Source organism: Syngnathus leptorhynchus, chromosome 10, assembly GCF_054491065.1.
Source record: "Syngnathus leptorhynchus isolate UIUO chromosome 10, UIUO_Slep, whole genome shotgun sequence".
Classification (NCBI taxonomy): domain Eukaryota; kingdom Metazoa; phylum Chordata; class Actinopteri; order Syngnathiformes; family Syngnathidae; genus Syngnathus; species Syngnathus leptorhynchus.
In genome coordinates this window covers 5,649,388-5,662,713 of record NC_141204.1, presented here as the reverse complement: position 1 = coordinate 5,662,713, position 13,326 = coordinate 5,649,388, and the positions used below count along the sequence as shown (strand labels likewise).

Genomic DNA, 13,326 nt, shown 5'->3' with positions numbered 1-13,326 from the left:
CTCACCTTATTGTGATACTGAAGCATCTGTGTGATTATTCTGATCTTGGGATGGTAGTTCTTGATGGAGATGACCCTATAGAACAAAGCAGATTGAGAAAAAAGCACACAAAAACATACAAGATGATATGAACCAGTGAAGCGCATGTGCTACCTCATGATGTTGGAGGCGTCTTCAGCATCAGGATCAGCGCAGTATTTATTGGCCAAGATGAGACAGGCATCTGCTGACTCGATCTATGTATGGGTGGAGGTTTGAAATTTAAAAGTATACAAAAGTATTTTACGAGAATAAAGAGAACACATTCAAGGCCATTAGTTTCATACCCGAATAATATGTCTGAACATCAAAATAAAATAATGGATTCTCGCTCAAATACTGTGCCGGATTTTGATTGATAATCCCAAATTAAAACATTGCACATGTCTGAATCATTTCAATAGTACACGTCGGTTGGCGCTACATTCAAACATGTAAATAAATGTACCTTGACTCGAGCCAGGTCGTGAGGATTGAGTACAGATCCCTGGTAGAACTCTACTTGTGTAAAATGGCGTTTGAACAAGGCTTCCAGCTCAAGATTAGGGGAAATACTGGCACACAAGGGCAGATTTGAGGAATACATGAATGCAAACCTCTGATACGAATCACTTTTTGAACACAGTCAGCACAAATAGGTGAACTTACTTATGGAGAAAAACAATTTCTACATTGACATCATCCCTGTCCTTGTGTAGGAAGTCTTTGAGGAAGTTGGAGACACTTTCGAGGGTAATATGACCACAGACCACAATGTGCCTGAAAGGAGGGGAAGGGAAGAAATCATTTTGAGTGGGCAGCATAAATCATTGCAGACACTGGCATGTCTCCCAAACATCATCAGCCAAAACCAAAGCACCAAAAGGAAAAAAAAAAAAGTCAAAAAATGTCTTTTCAAAGCAAACACATAATTGAATTATATTGTTTTTGCCATTCAAGTGAATATTTTTCCCCCCTTGTCATGAAAAGTGGTTTAAACCTGCAAGACGAGCGCAATCAAACACTTAACTGTGAGCCACTTTAGCTAATCTAAGTTATAATCACGCGGCCCGCAGCGGTCGGCCCCTCATCCGTCCTCAATCTTATAGTCGTCCCTCTGGCCAAACCACCCCCGTGTGAGCGGAATGGATGTTGACAAAGACACGCACATCAATCTGATCGCACTCTTTTGCACAACGCCGCGAAAGACGTTCAAAGGGATTTGGGAGGCCTCCGCTTGACTCCAAGTCTAAACAGGACCCGGTGACAAGAATTTGGCAAGAGCCGGTGGCGGCCGGTGATTAGATCCGCATTTGGATGTACGCACCGCAGGCTATAGTGATCAAGTGCGACTCTCAGCTGTCCCGCCAAACAAAAGCAACTTTGATGAAAGCGTGTGGCTTTTGCTTAATTTCTATTCTGTGTAATCGCCGCCATGTCGCTTGGATGTTTGTTGTCTCTTTGGTTATTCCAACTCTTGCTGTGAGAGTGAATAGCCTGCGACGGAAAGTCAAAGCTTGACTCCTCACACTCTTGGTGAAGGTCAAAACAAATCAAGAAGATCATCATTTACGAGAGTAAAGTTGCAATTTTATGATGAAAACGTTGGCGTTATTTTAAGGCATACAATTTCACATTTATTGTGGACAAATACTGAATTGATGTTTGTATAATAGTAATGTATGAATAATATTGAACATAATTTCACAGTTATATAATTAAAAAAATAATCCAAAAATATGCAAAATAATATATAACAAATAATATAAAAATAAATATATATAAAAATGATTCGTTCTTGTGACATTTGGCTAAAATTGCTGCTTATATTGTCTTAATTTAATGCTGGTTAAATTATAATTTTCTGCAAGATTACATTGTCATGGGTGACTGTGTGGAAGGGATCCTTGCGCCAATGACAAAAATAGAATTTAATTATTTTATGAGAAAAAAGATACAATTCTTATTCGGTAACAGTCACCCCTTTCAATTGTGAGCACCATTCCAAGTATATGGCACCTAAACATTTAGTGTCCATAAGTATTCATAATAGTTTGTAAATTGAGTTCCTCTTGGAGTGATTCCCTCAAAATAAACTGTTTGCACCCCAGATGTTTTAACTAAGGCACTGATGAGACATTGTTAACTGTGTAGTTCCAGGATGAATTTAAATACGAGTCTGATGGCATTCTGTTGCCAACATTGGATCCAAATGTGCCCTTCTACTGACGCAGATGAGTTTGGACACTTGGCAGACGTACTAATTACCCGATGGACATGTGTAACAATATCTCATCATGACGATGGGCCTCATCCGCTACTTAGCGTGACGTGCCAGGAGACAATTGAGACACTTGAGTTTTGGCCTGGCACTGAACACCTCTGCACTCTAAAACCAAAAGGATAAAGTTACTCTTTCCTAAAATTAACTGTGGTTACCAGTCATGTTCCTATTCACGGCCACAGATTTGTCGTGACGGCTTGGCCTAACGTCGTCATTACGCTCTTGTACGGCAGGAGGAAACTTTAATAGTCGGCGTCTTAAATTGTATCGAGTGAAATCAGTTGGAGGAAATACAAGTTGATGTCGGTTGAGAGCTGCGGTTCCAGATTGATGGGGAGCGTCCGGTAATGGACGTCGTGGCGGTTGATGGCCTTCCCAGATGCCTTTTAAAAGAATCGAACAGGCAGCTGGGACGGCTAAGCGAAGAAGAGGGGCCATCGGGTCTGATGAGCTGACATGCGTGGCCAGCTAGCGATATTTGGCACGAGACGACGGGAAACATCGCTTACGGTTTCCTGCGTGATTTTAGTGACTCTACGCCCTTCTCCGAGGTGATGACCATTGGGCATGACTTGGTTTATAGACAGACATAATGTGTAGCCAATTATAAATGTGGAACCTAAATTAACAAAAACCCCAAGTTAGCATGACTACACAGTTCATCTCTATTTCATACTGTATTCTAAAATAAATAAATAAATAAATACAGATTGGATACAATCACGTTGAATGCAAGCGGGCAGTGCATAGCATGCACACAGGACATGCAAGTCAGGGCAACATCCCAGGAAGTGGTCTGGAATGATTTGAAAATGAAAACCAAGAGCTCATCAAACATCATCAACATATACAAAAACTCGCTACTGCTCTAATCCTTTGCTTTGCCAGAACATGTTTGCATTGTGACCCAATGGACGCCCAATGGAACAGCATCTTCTTTACATGGGGGTTTGGGTATTTATATTTTTTAATAATATAATATAATATTGAATACTATTACAAATAAATATAAATAAAACTTGCAATTTCATTATTCTCATTTTTTACAAGAAATGACTCTAACAAATTCTTTCAAAAGGTAAATGTTGCAGAGTTCGGGACCAGATTTCGGGCCAACAATTTTCAAATCGAACTCAGGTTTAATGAAAACCATAATGTCAAACGCAGCTCCGCCCCAAGCGCGCCACTGCCAACTCAACGCAACGCTCGTCATTATTTCATCAACACGCACCAAGCCTGGCGCTGTCACTCATCTGGCGGGTATGCACTACGCTACGCAGGCTATTGTGAGAAAGAGAAAAATCCCGGTCCAGCTTTCTCTCACGTATTGCAGTTCAACATGACAAGATTCAATGAAAGAAACTTTCTTTAATAGTTGACAATGTATCGTGACCTGTAATCAGTCATATACTTGTAGTCAACTAATCTTGTTTCCTTGAGAGCTTCTTTCGATGCAGGCCAAATTTTAGCTTTGCGTATGATATGTAAAACCTAAACGCACACATACATACTGTAGCAACTGTACAAAGTCATGTCTTTGCTTTGGGTTGATATCATGATTGTAACCACATGTTCTTTCCAGAATAAAAGTGGGAGAAAATATAGTGTGTGGGAGAAAGTATCCCAGATTTTGACAAGGGCTTCTATCAGCACCCATTTGTGAGTCCAGCCTGGAGTTTCTAGCCAAACATAACATTTCATCAATCTTGCGCCGCTGACAGGGAAACACTGTCGAACAAAGGCTTTCCTTTCTTTTCTCTGGCCTCTTTTTGTTTAAACATCTGACTGGGCGAATTACTTCCCAATTGAACGAAGATTGGAAAAGAGAAGACGAGGCAGAATCGCCAAAGAAATGAAAAAAACATCTGCTTGCTGAATATCGATGAGGTTTGAGCCACAAGGAGAAGAAGCACAACACTGTACAAAGAGCACGGTGTACAGCATCACGTGTCGACTCTCAGCTTTGAGAGTCTCTGGAGGAGACCAGCAGAAGACAAACAGAGGAACCGGGGAAGCAACTGAGAACCAAGCAGGATAAAAAAAAAAAAAAAGAGATAATATAAAGCAAGCCAAAAGCAAGCGAGCGCCTCCAAATGGGAGCGAGGCGAACTGGCATTCAAGGGTGTGGGAGCTGACTGAAGATCAGGGCCAGAGTGGTGTCACACGTTGATGATGTCATGGGTCGAGCGGTGACAGACAGCAAGGAAAGGTGGCTTTTTCACAGTGTATGGAGAAGCCACACATCTGCGGGTCATTGCCGAGGACATGCCAGAAATGATGCAGCTTGAACCAGACGCATCCCACAAAAGCATGCAAGCAAAATGAAAGCAGAAGAGGAAATGGATCGTTGATGATACTCCAGCAGACCGGCAATGCTAATGCATTTGCAGATCTTTTATTGATTATTTTTAACAGAGATATTTTAATACGTTGTTGGGTTTTCATGCCTATTTCAGATTCATTTTTATCATCGTTATGATTATGCTGAGAGCTGGAACTGAACACAGGCAACCCAAGTTGAAGTGTCGTAGTCATTAAAGTCGAGAAGAAGAAACACAGCACACAAATGACTTGAGGAGTATGAGGGCCACAGTGAAAAGGAAATAAGAATGAAATCATAAGAATAATAATTTCATTTTAGGAGGAAAAAATGTGCAATATCCTTAGGGAAAAATTTGGGGGAATATTACACATAAAAAAAAAAAAACATCCAGCAGCAAATTGCCTATTTGCAGTTCAAAAATTCATTTATTAAATTTTTTTTCTGGGCAACCAATCTAATTGATGAAATATTCACCTATTAGTGGGGTTTGTTTTTTGCTTTTTCTGCAAAAATGTTGCTATATGTGTTTGTGTATAATTTTCTTTTTTTTTACAAAAATAAATTTCAAATATTACAAGGAGTTTTTTTTATTTTACCGAATAAATAACCACTAGTTTGATACTGGCTTCATAATTAGTGATTGTCACATTAACGCTCATGTGCGAGTTTTAACATTAACTCATTAATGTTATGTCTTCTTAGGATAGATACTTAGGATTTATTTATCCCATTTAATTTCAAATATTACTCACTGAACCTTTGAGACTTTTTTTTTCCTCGTAACGTCCTTTTCAGTGTGACCCTCGAATGAGCTCAAAGTGACAGAGTGAAGAAGAAGATGGCAAAGAGCGCCAAGATGCATGGACATGTGACTCTTAATGGCCGAGGTCTCCAGTCACGCAGTGTGTGACTTCTTGTTACCATTATTCGAAGTGCTATCAAAAGTAAGATACCACCCCTCCCTCGGGTGACGGTTACACTGAGTGAAATGGTTTCAGGTGGGGAGGAGGAGAGGGGGGGCGCTCTTGAGTCACACAACCACACCTTGTATGCGTTCCAACTTACTTTCGGCCTCGTGTCGAGTTATAAGTCCCTCCGTATTTCTTCCGATTAAGGATGAGAGCAGCAATTTCTGGCACGTAGCGAGCAAACATGGCCTACATGCATGGAACAGAAAAAAAAAAAAAAAAAAACAGAACAAAAGGCATGCAGAGAGGGTTCCACCGCACACAGAACAACAGCAGAACCGTCTGGAATACTTACTTTCTCCCATTAACTGCACTATAGGAACCACCATATTTCTTGCGGTTTCCTATTAACTCTATGATTTCAGGGACGTAGCTGGCAAACATGGCCTAAGGAGAAGATAGAAGACAGAAGCAGAAGCTAAACACGAGACTGGAGAGCGGGCGGCCGGGGCGTGCGTCAACCCACATTTCTCCAAAAGGAGAGAAATATGACTTTGGAAATCCGGTGGGTAACTCTCCGTGCGTCTATGGAGGCCTTCATTTTGGTTTTTGGGGGCAATTTTATCACAGAAGGTTTATGTGGAGTCTGTGATAGGAGTGTTTTTTTGTTTGTTTGAGAAAGTTAACAAAAACCCAAGTGCCATGTTTTGTCCAACAAACACAGATGATCGGCTAGGTTGATTTGAGTAGGCCGTCCTGGTGTCCCGCGGCTGCAAAACGCATTGACACTCATTTGTTGGGAGTTGGTGAATGAGCTGAATGCATTTTGCCCAACCCTCTGCCTGATACGATCCCTGGCTTTCAAAACATCTCCTGCCTGGAGTCATTATTCAGACCGGGCTGATGATAGAGACCAAGTTCAGGTGTAAAGATTTCCAGACCTCTCAGTGCTCGAAGGGGGGGGGGGGATACACAAGCTATCACCATGGCGACACCGCTGGAAACAAAAACAGCTGCGGGCCATCACTGCACATGGTGACAGTTGTCTGGCGATCTTCTTTTTTTTTTTTTTTTAATTAACAGAGAATGGTGGAGTCACACGGGAACTCACAATAACATATTTGATATTGATAAAGTAATATTATTTTGTGAGGCACCCTGATATTTATTAGACAGCATTCACAATTATTTGGGGAAACCTATTTGTTTGACTTTGGAGGTTCCACTAAATGTAATTAGCTCCTCAAAAGCCTATCAACTTATTTTTCTAGTCCAAATTTCATTTGTTCTCAATGGTTCTGAAATATAGCAAAACTTGCTGCTTGATGATTATTTTTACAAATTTCATCAAGCCTGTCCCTGTTATTATTAGTGTTAAAGACGGCGCTAGAAAAAAAAAAAAAAACTGCCGGGAGGCTACTGTTGCCGTGGTAACAGTCAAGCCGACCTAAACCTCATCTCCCTGCCCCTGTGTTTGTTGGAATTGTGGGAAGGGACACAAGAGGGAGGGTATCCTGAAACCGCAACTGTGAATATTAACAATATCGTTATAAAATAGCGGAAAGTGAGACGTACAGAGAGGAAGGGGACAAAGGAGCACAGAGTCATTGCAATGCACAAGAGACAGGAGGCTAAAGAGAAGGATAAAACGTCACAAACATTTTTTCATTTGGGAATGTTAATGTATCACCTTAGCATTGTTTCGTTTGCATCATAGTCAAGTCTATGCAGCATATTGAAAGGGGCGAACAGGTTCCAAGGGAAGAAGTTAGGGCCAGGGTAAGGAATAGGGAAAGAAGGAAGGAAAAATGAAAGTCCGATTTTACCAAACCACCGAGGATGAAGAAGACCATGAATAGGCGCCCCAAAGTGGTTTTTGCATAGACATCCCCGTAGCCCACTGTGGACATGGTCACCATCAGTAAGTAGACACATTCCCAATAAGAGAGTGACTGGAAGTTTTGGAAGTTTTCCCAAGGATCCCCTGAGTTTTCCACCTAGGATGAAAGGAGGGGAGAGAGAATTTGGAAACATGGTGATTATTTCAAATGTGTGTGATGGACCAGCTTTCATCTTTTGCTTGGGGCGAGGAGTTGTCACTATATCAAGGTTATACTGCCATCTATTGGTACAATTGGTTAATGCAGCATTGCTGATGAAAATTATTTGGTAAATAAACGATACCGTATTTAGTTTTGCCATCTAGTCCACAGAATATTCCAGAAATGCAATGTGTGTCCCTTTATCGTCACACAAATATGACATTATATGACATACAGTGCTAATTTTGTACATTCAAAATCTTTTTTTTTGTTGTTATATATAACCTAAATTATATTTTTTATTGGGCATCCAATCATACTAAATAAGATTTTTCATGCCAAGGAAATAGTCAAGCCGACAATTGTAAATATTAAATGAGATCACATTGTAATAGGACACAAGTAGAGGAATGACTACTTGAGATGACTGTTTGAATTGATTGGTTGATTGATTACATGAAAAATGGATGGATTGCCTTGTATAAATTAACATGCTAACCGGGCGAGAAAGAGTCTTGAGGTCGAACTTGTTTAAATATAATGTGACACGTACGGTTATGCACAGACGGGTGGCGCTCACGTGGGATCTCACGATGACGGTGTTAATTAATCACCGGACGGCGCTGGATGTCATTTCTGTGCACTTACCAAATGTATGAATCCTGCAGCGGTGAGCCATGTGCTTATGAAGATGGAACACAGGTTCACCAGCTTGATGGAATTGCTGATGAGGAAGAACCACAAAAAAGACAAATATTTATAATGCATATTTAAGTGGATAAAATAGGAAATAATAAACAACAAAAAACTATCATAAAAAAATATGACATTGGAAGGCTTGCGTTGGTAATATTTTACTAAACATACAGTAAATCTTCATTTTGCATAACTATGTGATGAATAACATGTCATTTATAATCATAGTCCCTGCATAAATACTATTATTATTTATTTCTCTGCCTGAACCCATAATTATCTACTAAAACATGCCAGCTACACTGTGGAACAACATCATGATGAGATGAGCCTGTCACAGTTTGTTTCCTTGTTTTAATGTCAGTTTTGGTTTGCGTGTCTGTGTGTTCGCCCCTCCCCTCCTGTGCTCTGATCAATGTAATTGCCGTTACCTGCCTCTCGTGAACTGTCTTGTATTTAAGTCCTGTCTGCGTGTCACTCCCAGTCGGATTGTTCTTGTCTTTCGTCTCGTCGTCGGTCTTGATTTTTTTTGTTCAGTTATTCTCATCCCCAGTAGAGCTTTTTCCGTCTGTTCTGTTCTGTTCTGTTCTGTTCTAGTCTTGTTTTGTCTTTCTGTTCCATTATTCACGTCCATAGTCAAGTATCTATAGTTTGCCTTTTGAGTTCTCCAATAAACCCTGGTCCAAGATGCATTTGGTCGCCCTGCTCTATTCTGCTCCATGTCAGAGCGTGCGAGTGAATAAATGACAATTGAAGCTGGATGTGCTTGAGTGGAAGGAAAACGTTACCTTGTTTTCAAGATGTTCAAAAACTGTAAGATTTCTGAGAACTGTATCAATCTTAGCGCTCTCAGGAATCTTAAACCTGTGAGACAGATAGAAGGGAAATTAGAATTTAATCAAGTGGAGGGTATATAAAGATGTAGCTTTGACAAGACAGGTGAAAAACATGGCGGGGGGTTAAGTACAAAGTCACTTATCTCACCGCACTCTCGATGATGTCTTGATACCTTTCTGGATCTTTAAAGGGTTTAGCTCTCATGATCCGAGACCACGGAGCAGCTCGCTTGGGGATTATGATGCAACACCTATCTCGTTGGTATTTTAATAACACGAGTAATCCCACGATAAGGGTTTGCTATAGTTTCCAACACTGCTTCCGCGTAATGGAAGAGGGAATGTACATCAAACAATTAGGAATAAAATGACAAAGGCAGCAGCATAAAATCCGTCTTTTGATTGTTTTAATTTGTCCCGACAGTGACAATTGAATGTACGTGATCATCCTGTGTAAAATTATTCAGAAGCTCTAAGATTTATTCACACCCGTTTTGAAATGTTTTCACCTTTTGGAAATGGAGGCGTCAACAGTAACAACAAATAAAATTGGCAAATCATATGGCCAGAACAAGCAAGGCTTGACAGACCTTCAAAAGAATGATTTTACCCCAGTTGGAGAAGTAGCTCAAACAGCAGAGAAAATTATAGTATGCTCCCGTCTGCCTTTCGGGGACCTGCACGGCGTGGTGGCTCTGTTTCACTCGGTAGCCGTTTTGAAAAAGATCGCTAGAGGACTTCTTTCGTCGAGGCGTCTCCTGAAGATGATCCAAATGAACCTCGCAGAGCGTTCGCTGGTACACGAGCAGCTTTGGTGGTATCATGGCTCCCGGGGAGTTTTTGATTCTTAAAGTATTCTTGGACCGATGTCTTCAAAGAATAAATAGCAATAAATGAAGAAACAAAAGCCTTTCTACGATGTTAAAAGATCCAAAGATGACTGCATCTGCAACAAAACACAGCTACACCAGCTAGACCTCTGAGAGCTTATGTCCCTCCGAGCAAAATCACATCTCATATAATATATTTTTTTTCATTTTGTTACAATGCTTTTAATCTCAAACACCCAAACATTTTCACCGTTCATCAACCTTTGTTCACTGTTCCCATCAACGCGCGGTGCTTTGCCCAAAATCCTTTTTGTCAAATGAAAAATGAACTTTGCAGGGGATTAACAGCAATGAAAACAACAAACGGGAACATTTCAGAGCAATGAGATGATCTGACCCTGACTGACTTCAGCTTTATTTCGTCACCAGGCAAAAGACAATGAGCAGTAGCTCGTGAAAAGTGTTCACATTAGATAGCCGCACTAAAATCAATATCTGTCAGGCATGAAAAGAACCACTCTTTGACGTGTGCTGTATTTTCTCAAATGGTGGCCTCAAGCATTGTCCACTTAAATACATAAGAACAGTACTTTTCAGCCAAGATTGTATTTAAATATGTATTTAAAGATAAAAACGTACAAAACTTAATGGAGAAAATTAGATGACTATTCTGAAGATTCAGGAGCATAAGTTTTAAGAGAAAAACCGATGGGAAAATTAAGCTTCAAATTTGCTCCAGTTCTATTTCTTTTACTCTCTTTTACACTGTTCTTTGCCCCCCGAAAAAAAATTCAGCAAAGCCAATGTTCACATTAGTAAAACTTATATAAAATATTTTGACTGCCCCGCTTCAAAATTTATTGAAATTTGTTGTCTTGAAATTTAGAGTTCAGGAGTTAATTTATCTGCCACAATAAACAGTATTTATTTGCCTCAATAAACACAGTGCAATGTCTCCGCACGTGGTATGTTGTGCTTGTGCGTGCAAAGGTTGGAAGAGGTAAAAAAAAAAAAAAAATCTCAATGAACTTCCGGTGCCTCCTCAAACACGTGCGCTCTCGTATGAGGCAAATCTCTTTGCCACACATGCCAAAGCCTCTTGTACACATGGGGTCAAACACACGTGTCAGCTGGCCAGATGCTCATTGAAGAAAAAAAAAGGCTTTTCCGGAGGCTTCATTGAGGCTTTGCGAGGCAGAGCGCGTGTTCTGGCATGGGCGGGTGCACCGGGGCCTTTTATCAATCAGCGGTCCGCAGGATGCTTCATCTGGGATTATACCCTGCTCAGATTAGATGATGCCACGTTCGACACACATATGCAGTCATTCATATTGAAATGATGGAAATCTGCAAGAGTGGTCTGCATTTTGATCTGGCCAGGTGAGCCAGAACATCTCCAGGCTGACCTTGGGAGAGATGAGTTTCATCCTGGATTTGCTGACAGCCAATCAGTCATAAAGACAAACAACCATTCACACTCACATTCAAACATATGCAATATTTACAATAACCTGGTTATGTCTTGTCATGTACTCTTTAATAAATGATGGAGTCGTGAGTTTCTTATATAAGACTTTGTCAAATATCCTCAAACGTCATGTAGATTTGTTTGTCTAACCTAAATGTATATTGTGGCTTGCTGCCAGTTTGTGAGGGAACTTAATCCCCTAAACACCCGTGAGTATGCAGTATATCAACAGGCAGTACACAAAAGCACCACTAAAGGGCAGTACTCGTTCGTATTATCGGAGCCAGTGTCATGAACGGCAACACACCACAATAAGAGCATGATTAATTCATTGATTATATTTGGAGAAACCAAGAATGTGGCTTCTGACTGAGAATTAAAGGTGGACTAGCTATGGAGGGTTAGCATATGCTAATGCCTTTCGTCTCTTGGGAGCAATGCCAATATAAATCAGTTGAAGGGCGATTAATTTCTGCATGGACTTTCATTAGCCAGCCGCACATCTCTATTCTGCTGCACCGCCATCCCACTTCACAGCGGCTGTGCTGAGAGGACAACTTGACAACTTGTTTGGGCTGGTCCACCATGGGCTGGATGTCATGGGGAGACTGGGAGGTGCTCTCATTGTAATGCATTACACTTGCTGAGGTGTGTATTATCCTTTGGGCGTGAATGTAAACAAGAGGAATGCATTCGGAACACACTGCAGGACACTGAGTTAACAAGTCCCTTTGGCTTCCCCTTAAGGGACATGCTTCAGTAAATGAATGGGCCAGCAATTACAGTTTCATGTATTGATAGCAACCTGGAGGGGAAACGATTACACTTCTTCAATGTAATTGGTGCAGGTTTGTTGGTTATTGAACCTTGACCCCCAATAAGAAAGAACCCCTACCATCTATTCAAGTTTCAACACTGGGTTATATAAGAGTTTTTGATCTGAAACTCCATTTTTCTGTAGAATCTTTTCCCAAATATTAGCTGAAAAACATACGTAAAATTTCTTCTGAAATTCCCTAAACTGCCACATGACAGCGCCAGCTACTAGTAAAGTAGTTGATTGGCGTCAAGGACGGGTGTCAATTATTCACATTTAATATTTTCCCTATGTGAATCTTGGCAGTTTGACTTAAAACTAAAACGTTCTCTAATTATTGCCCTTTTAAATTTTTACGGTTCTTATTATTTCATCGTGAAAAGAGAGCAAGTTATTTTAAACACTTTCTACTGGTCATTAATCTGTAGAAATGAAACAAGACACAGAGGAACTGACAAATAAATTTGAGGTGGTGGTGGTGGATTGATCAACTTTGGACAGAAGAGGTTTCTGCCCGACAGTGACAAGAGAGCGGAACTGTTTGATTTCCGCTGCATGTGATTAATTGTGATGATTCACCCGTCACACGAGGGTACCGAAACTCCACATGACACAATACACGACCTGTATATTAATCACAACTCCTGTCCAAAGTCATCATAGCGTGAATATCAACGCTGACTTGAACTGTCTTATTAGTATTCCGACGCTTTTTGTTAGCCCGCCAGGCCGCGTAACGTGCCGGCAGATATGCATGTTAATTTCATAAGCAATACTTTGCAATGCTTTATGAAGCCCGTGGCATGCGGGGAAATATTACCCCCAGTAAACACACACTTAGCTCACATGCCACTCGGAATTTTGTTACAATCTTTTCCGCTGCGGTCATACATGTCCAACGTGATCTAAATGAAACGGATATTTTCTCTTTCATAATACGACGCTTGAGATTTCACTCAATTTAGTGCCTGTTTTGTACAACTGCAGTTTCAACGCTATCAAATCCAGTCCCAAATATAAGACATTAAAAGAAGTCACAGGTAGTTACACCGTACAGAAGCAGAAAGCCCGAGCGCCATTTCACCGTCTTTCATCATCCACATC

At 40.6% G+C, this 13,326-nt stretch overlaps 2 protein-coding genes across 2 annotated transcripts in view; one reads left to right on the top strand and one right to left on the bottom strand.

Annotated features, from left to right (window-relative positions):
- The window catches only part of LOC147050099 (calcium-activated potassium channel subunit alpha-1a), a 105,338-nt gene that overhangs the window by 37,409 nt on the left and 54,603 nt on the right, over positions 1-13,326 (bottom strand). The window contains exons 6-13 of the mRNA XM_085922108.1: positions 9,060-9,135; positions 8,224-8,299; positions 7,360-7,530; positions 5,889-5,980; positions 688-798; positions 488-593; positions 154-236; positions 6-75 (exon numbers count right to left, since the gene is read on the bottom strand). Of these exons, the coding sequence (XP_085778234.1) occupies positions 6-75; positions 154-236; positions 488-593; positions 688-798; positions 5,889-5,980; positions 7,360-7,530; positions 8,224-8,299; positions 9,060-9,135 (785 nt within the window). The remainder of the gene's footprint in view (positions 1-5; positions 76-153; positions 237-487; positions 594-687; positions 799-5,888; positions 5,981-7,359; positions 7,531-8,223; positions 8,300-9,059; positions 9,136-13,326) is intronic.
- Positions 1-13,326, top strand: part of lrmda (leucine rich melanocyte differentiation associated) — a 266,124-nt gene that overhangs the window by 213,259 nt on the left and 39,539 nt on the right. The window lies entirely within an intron of this gene.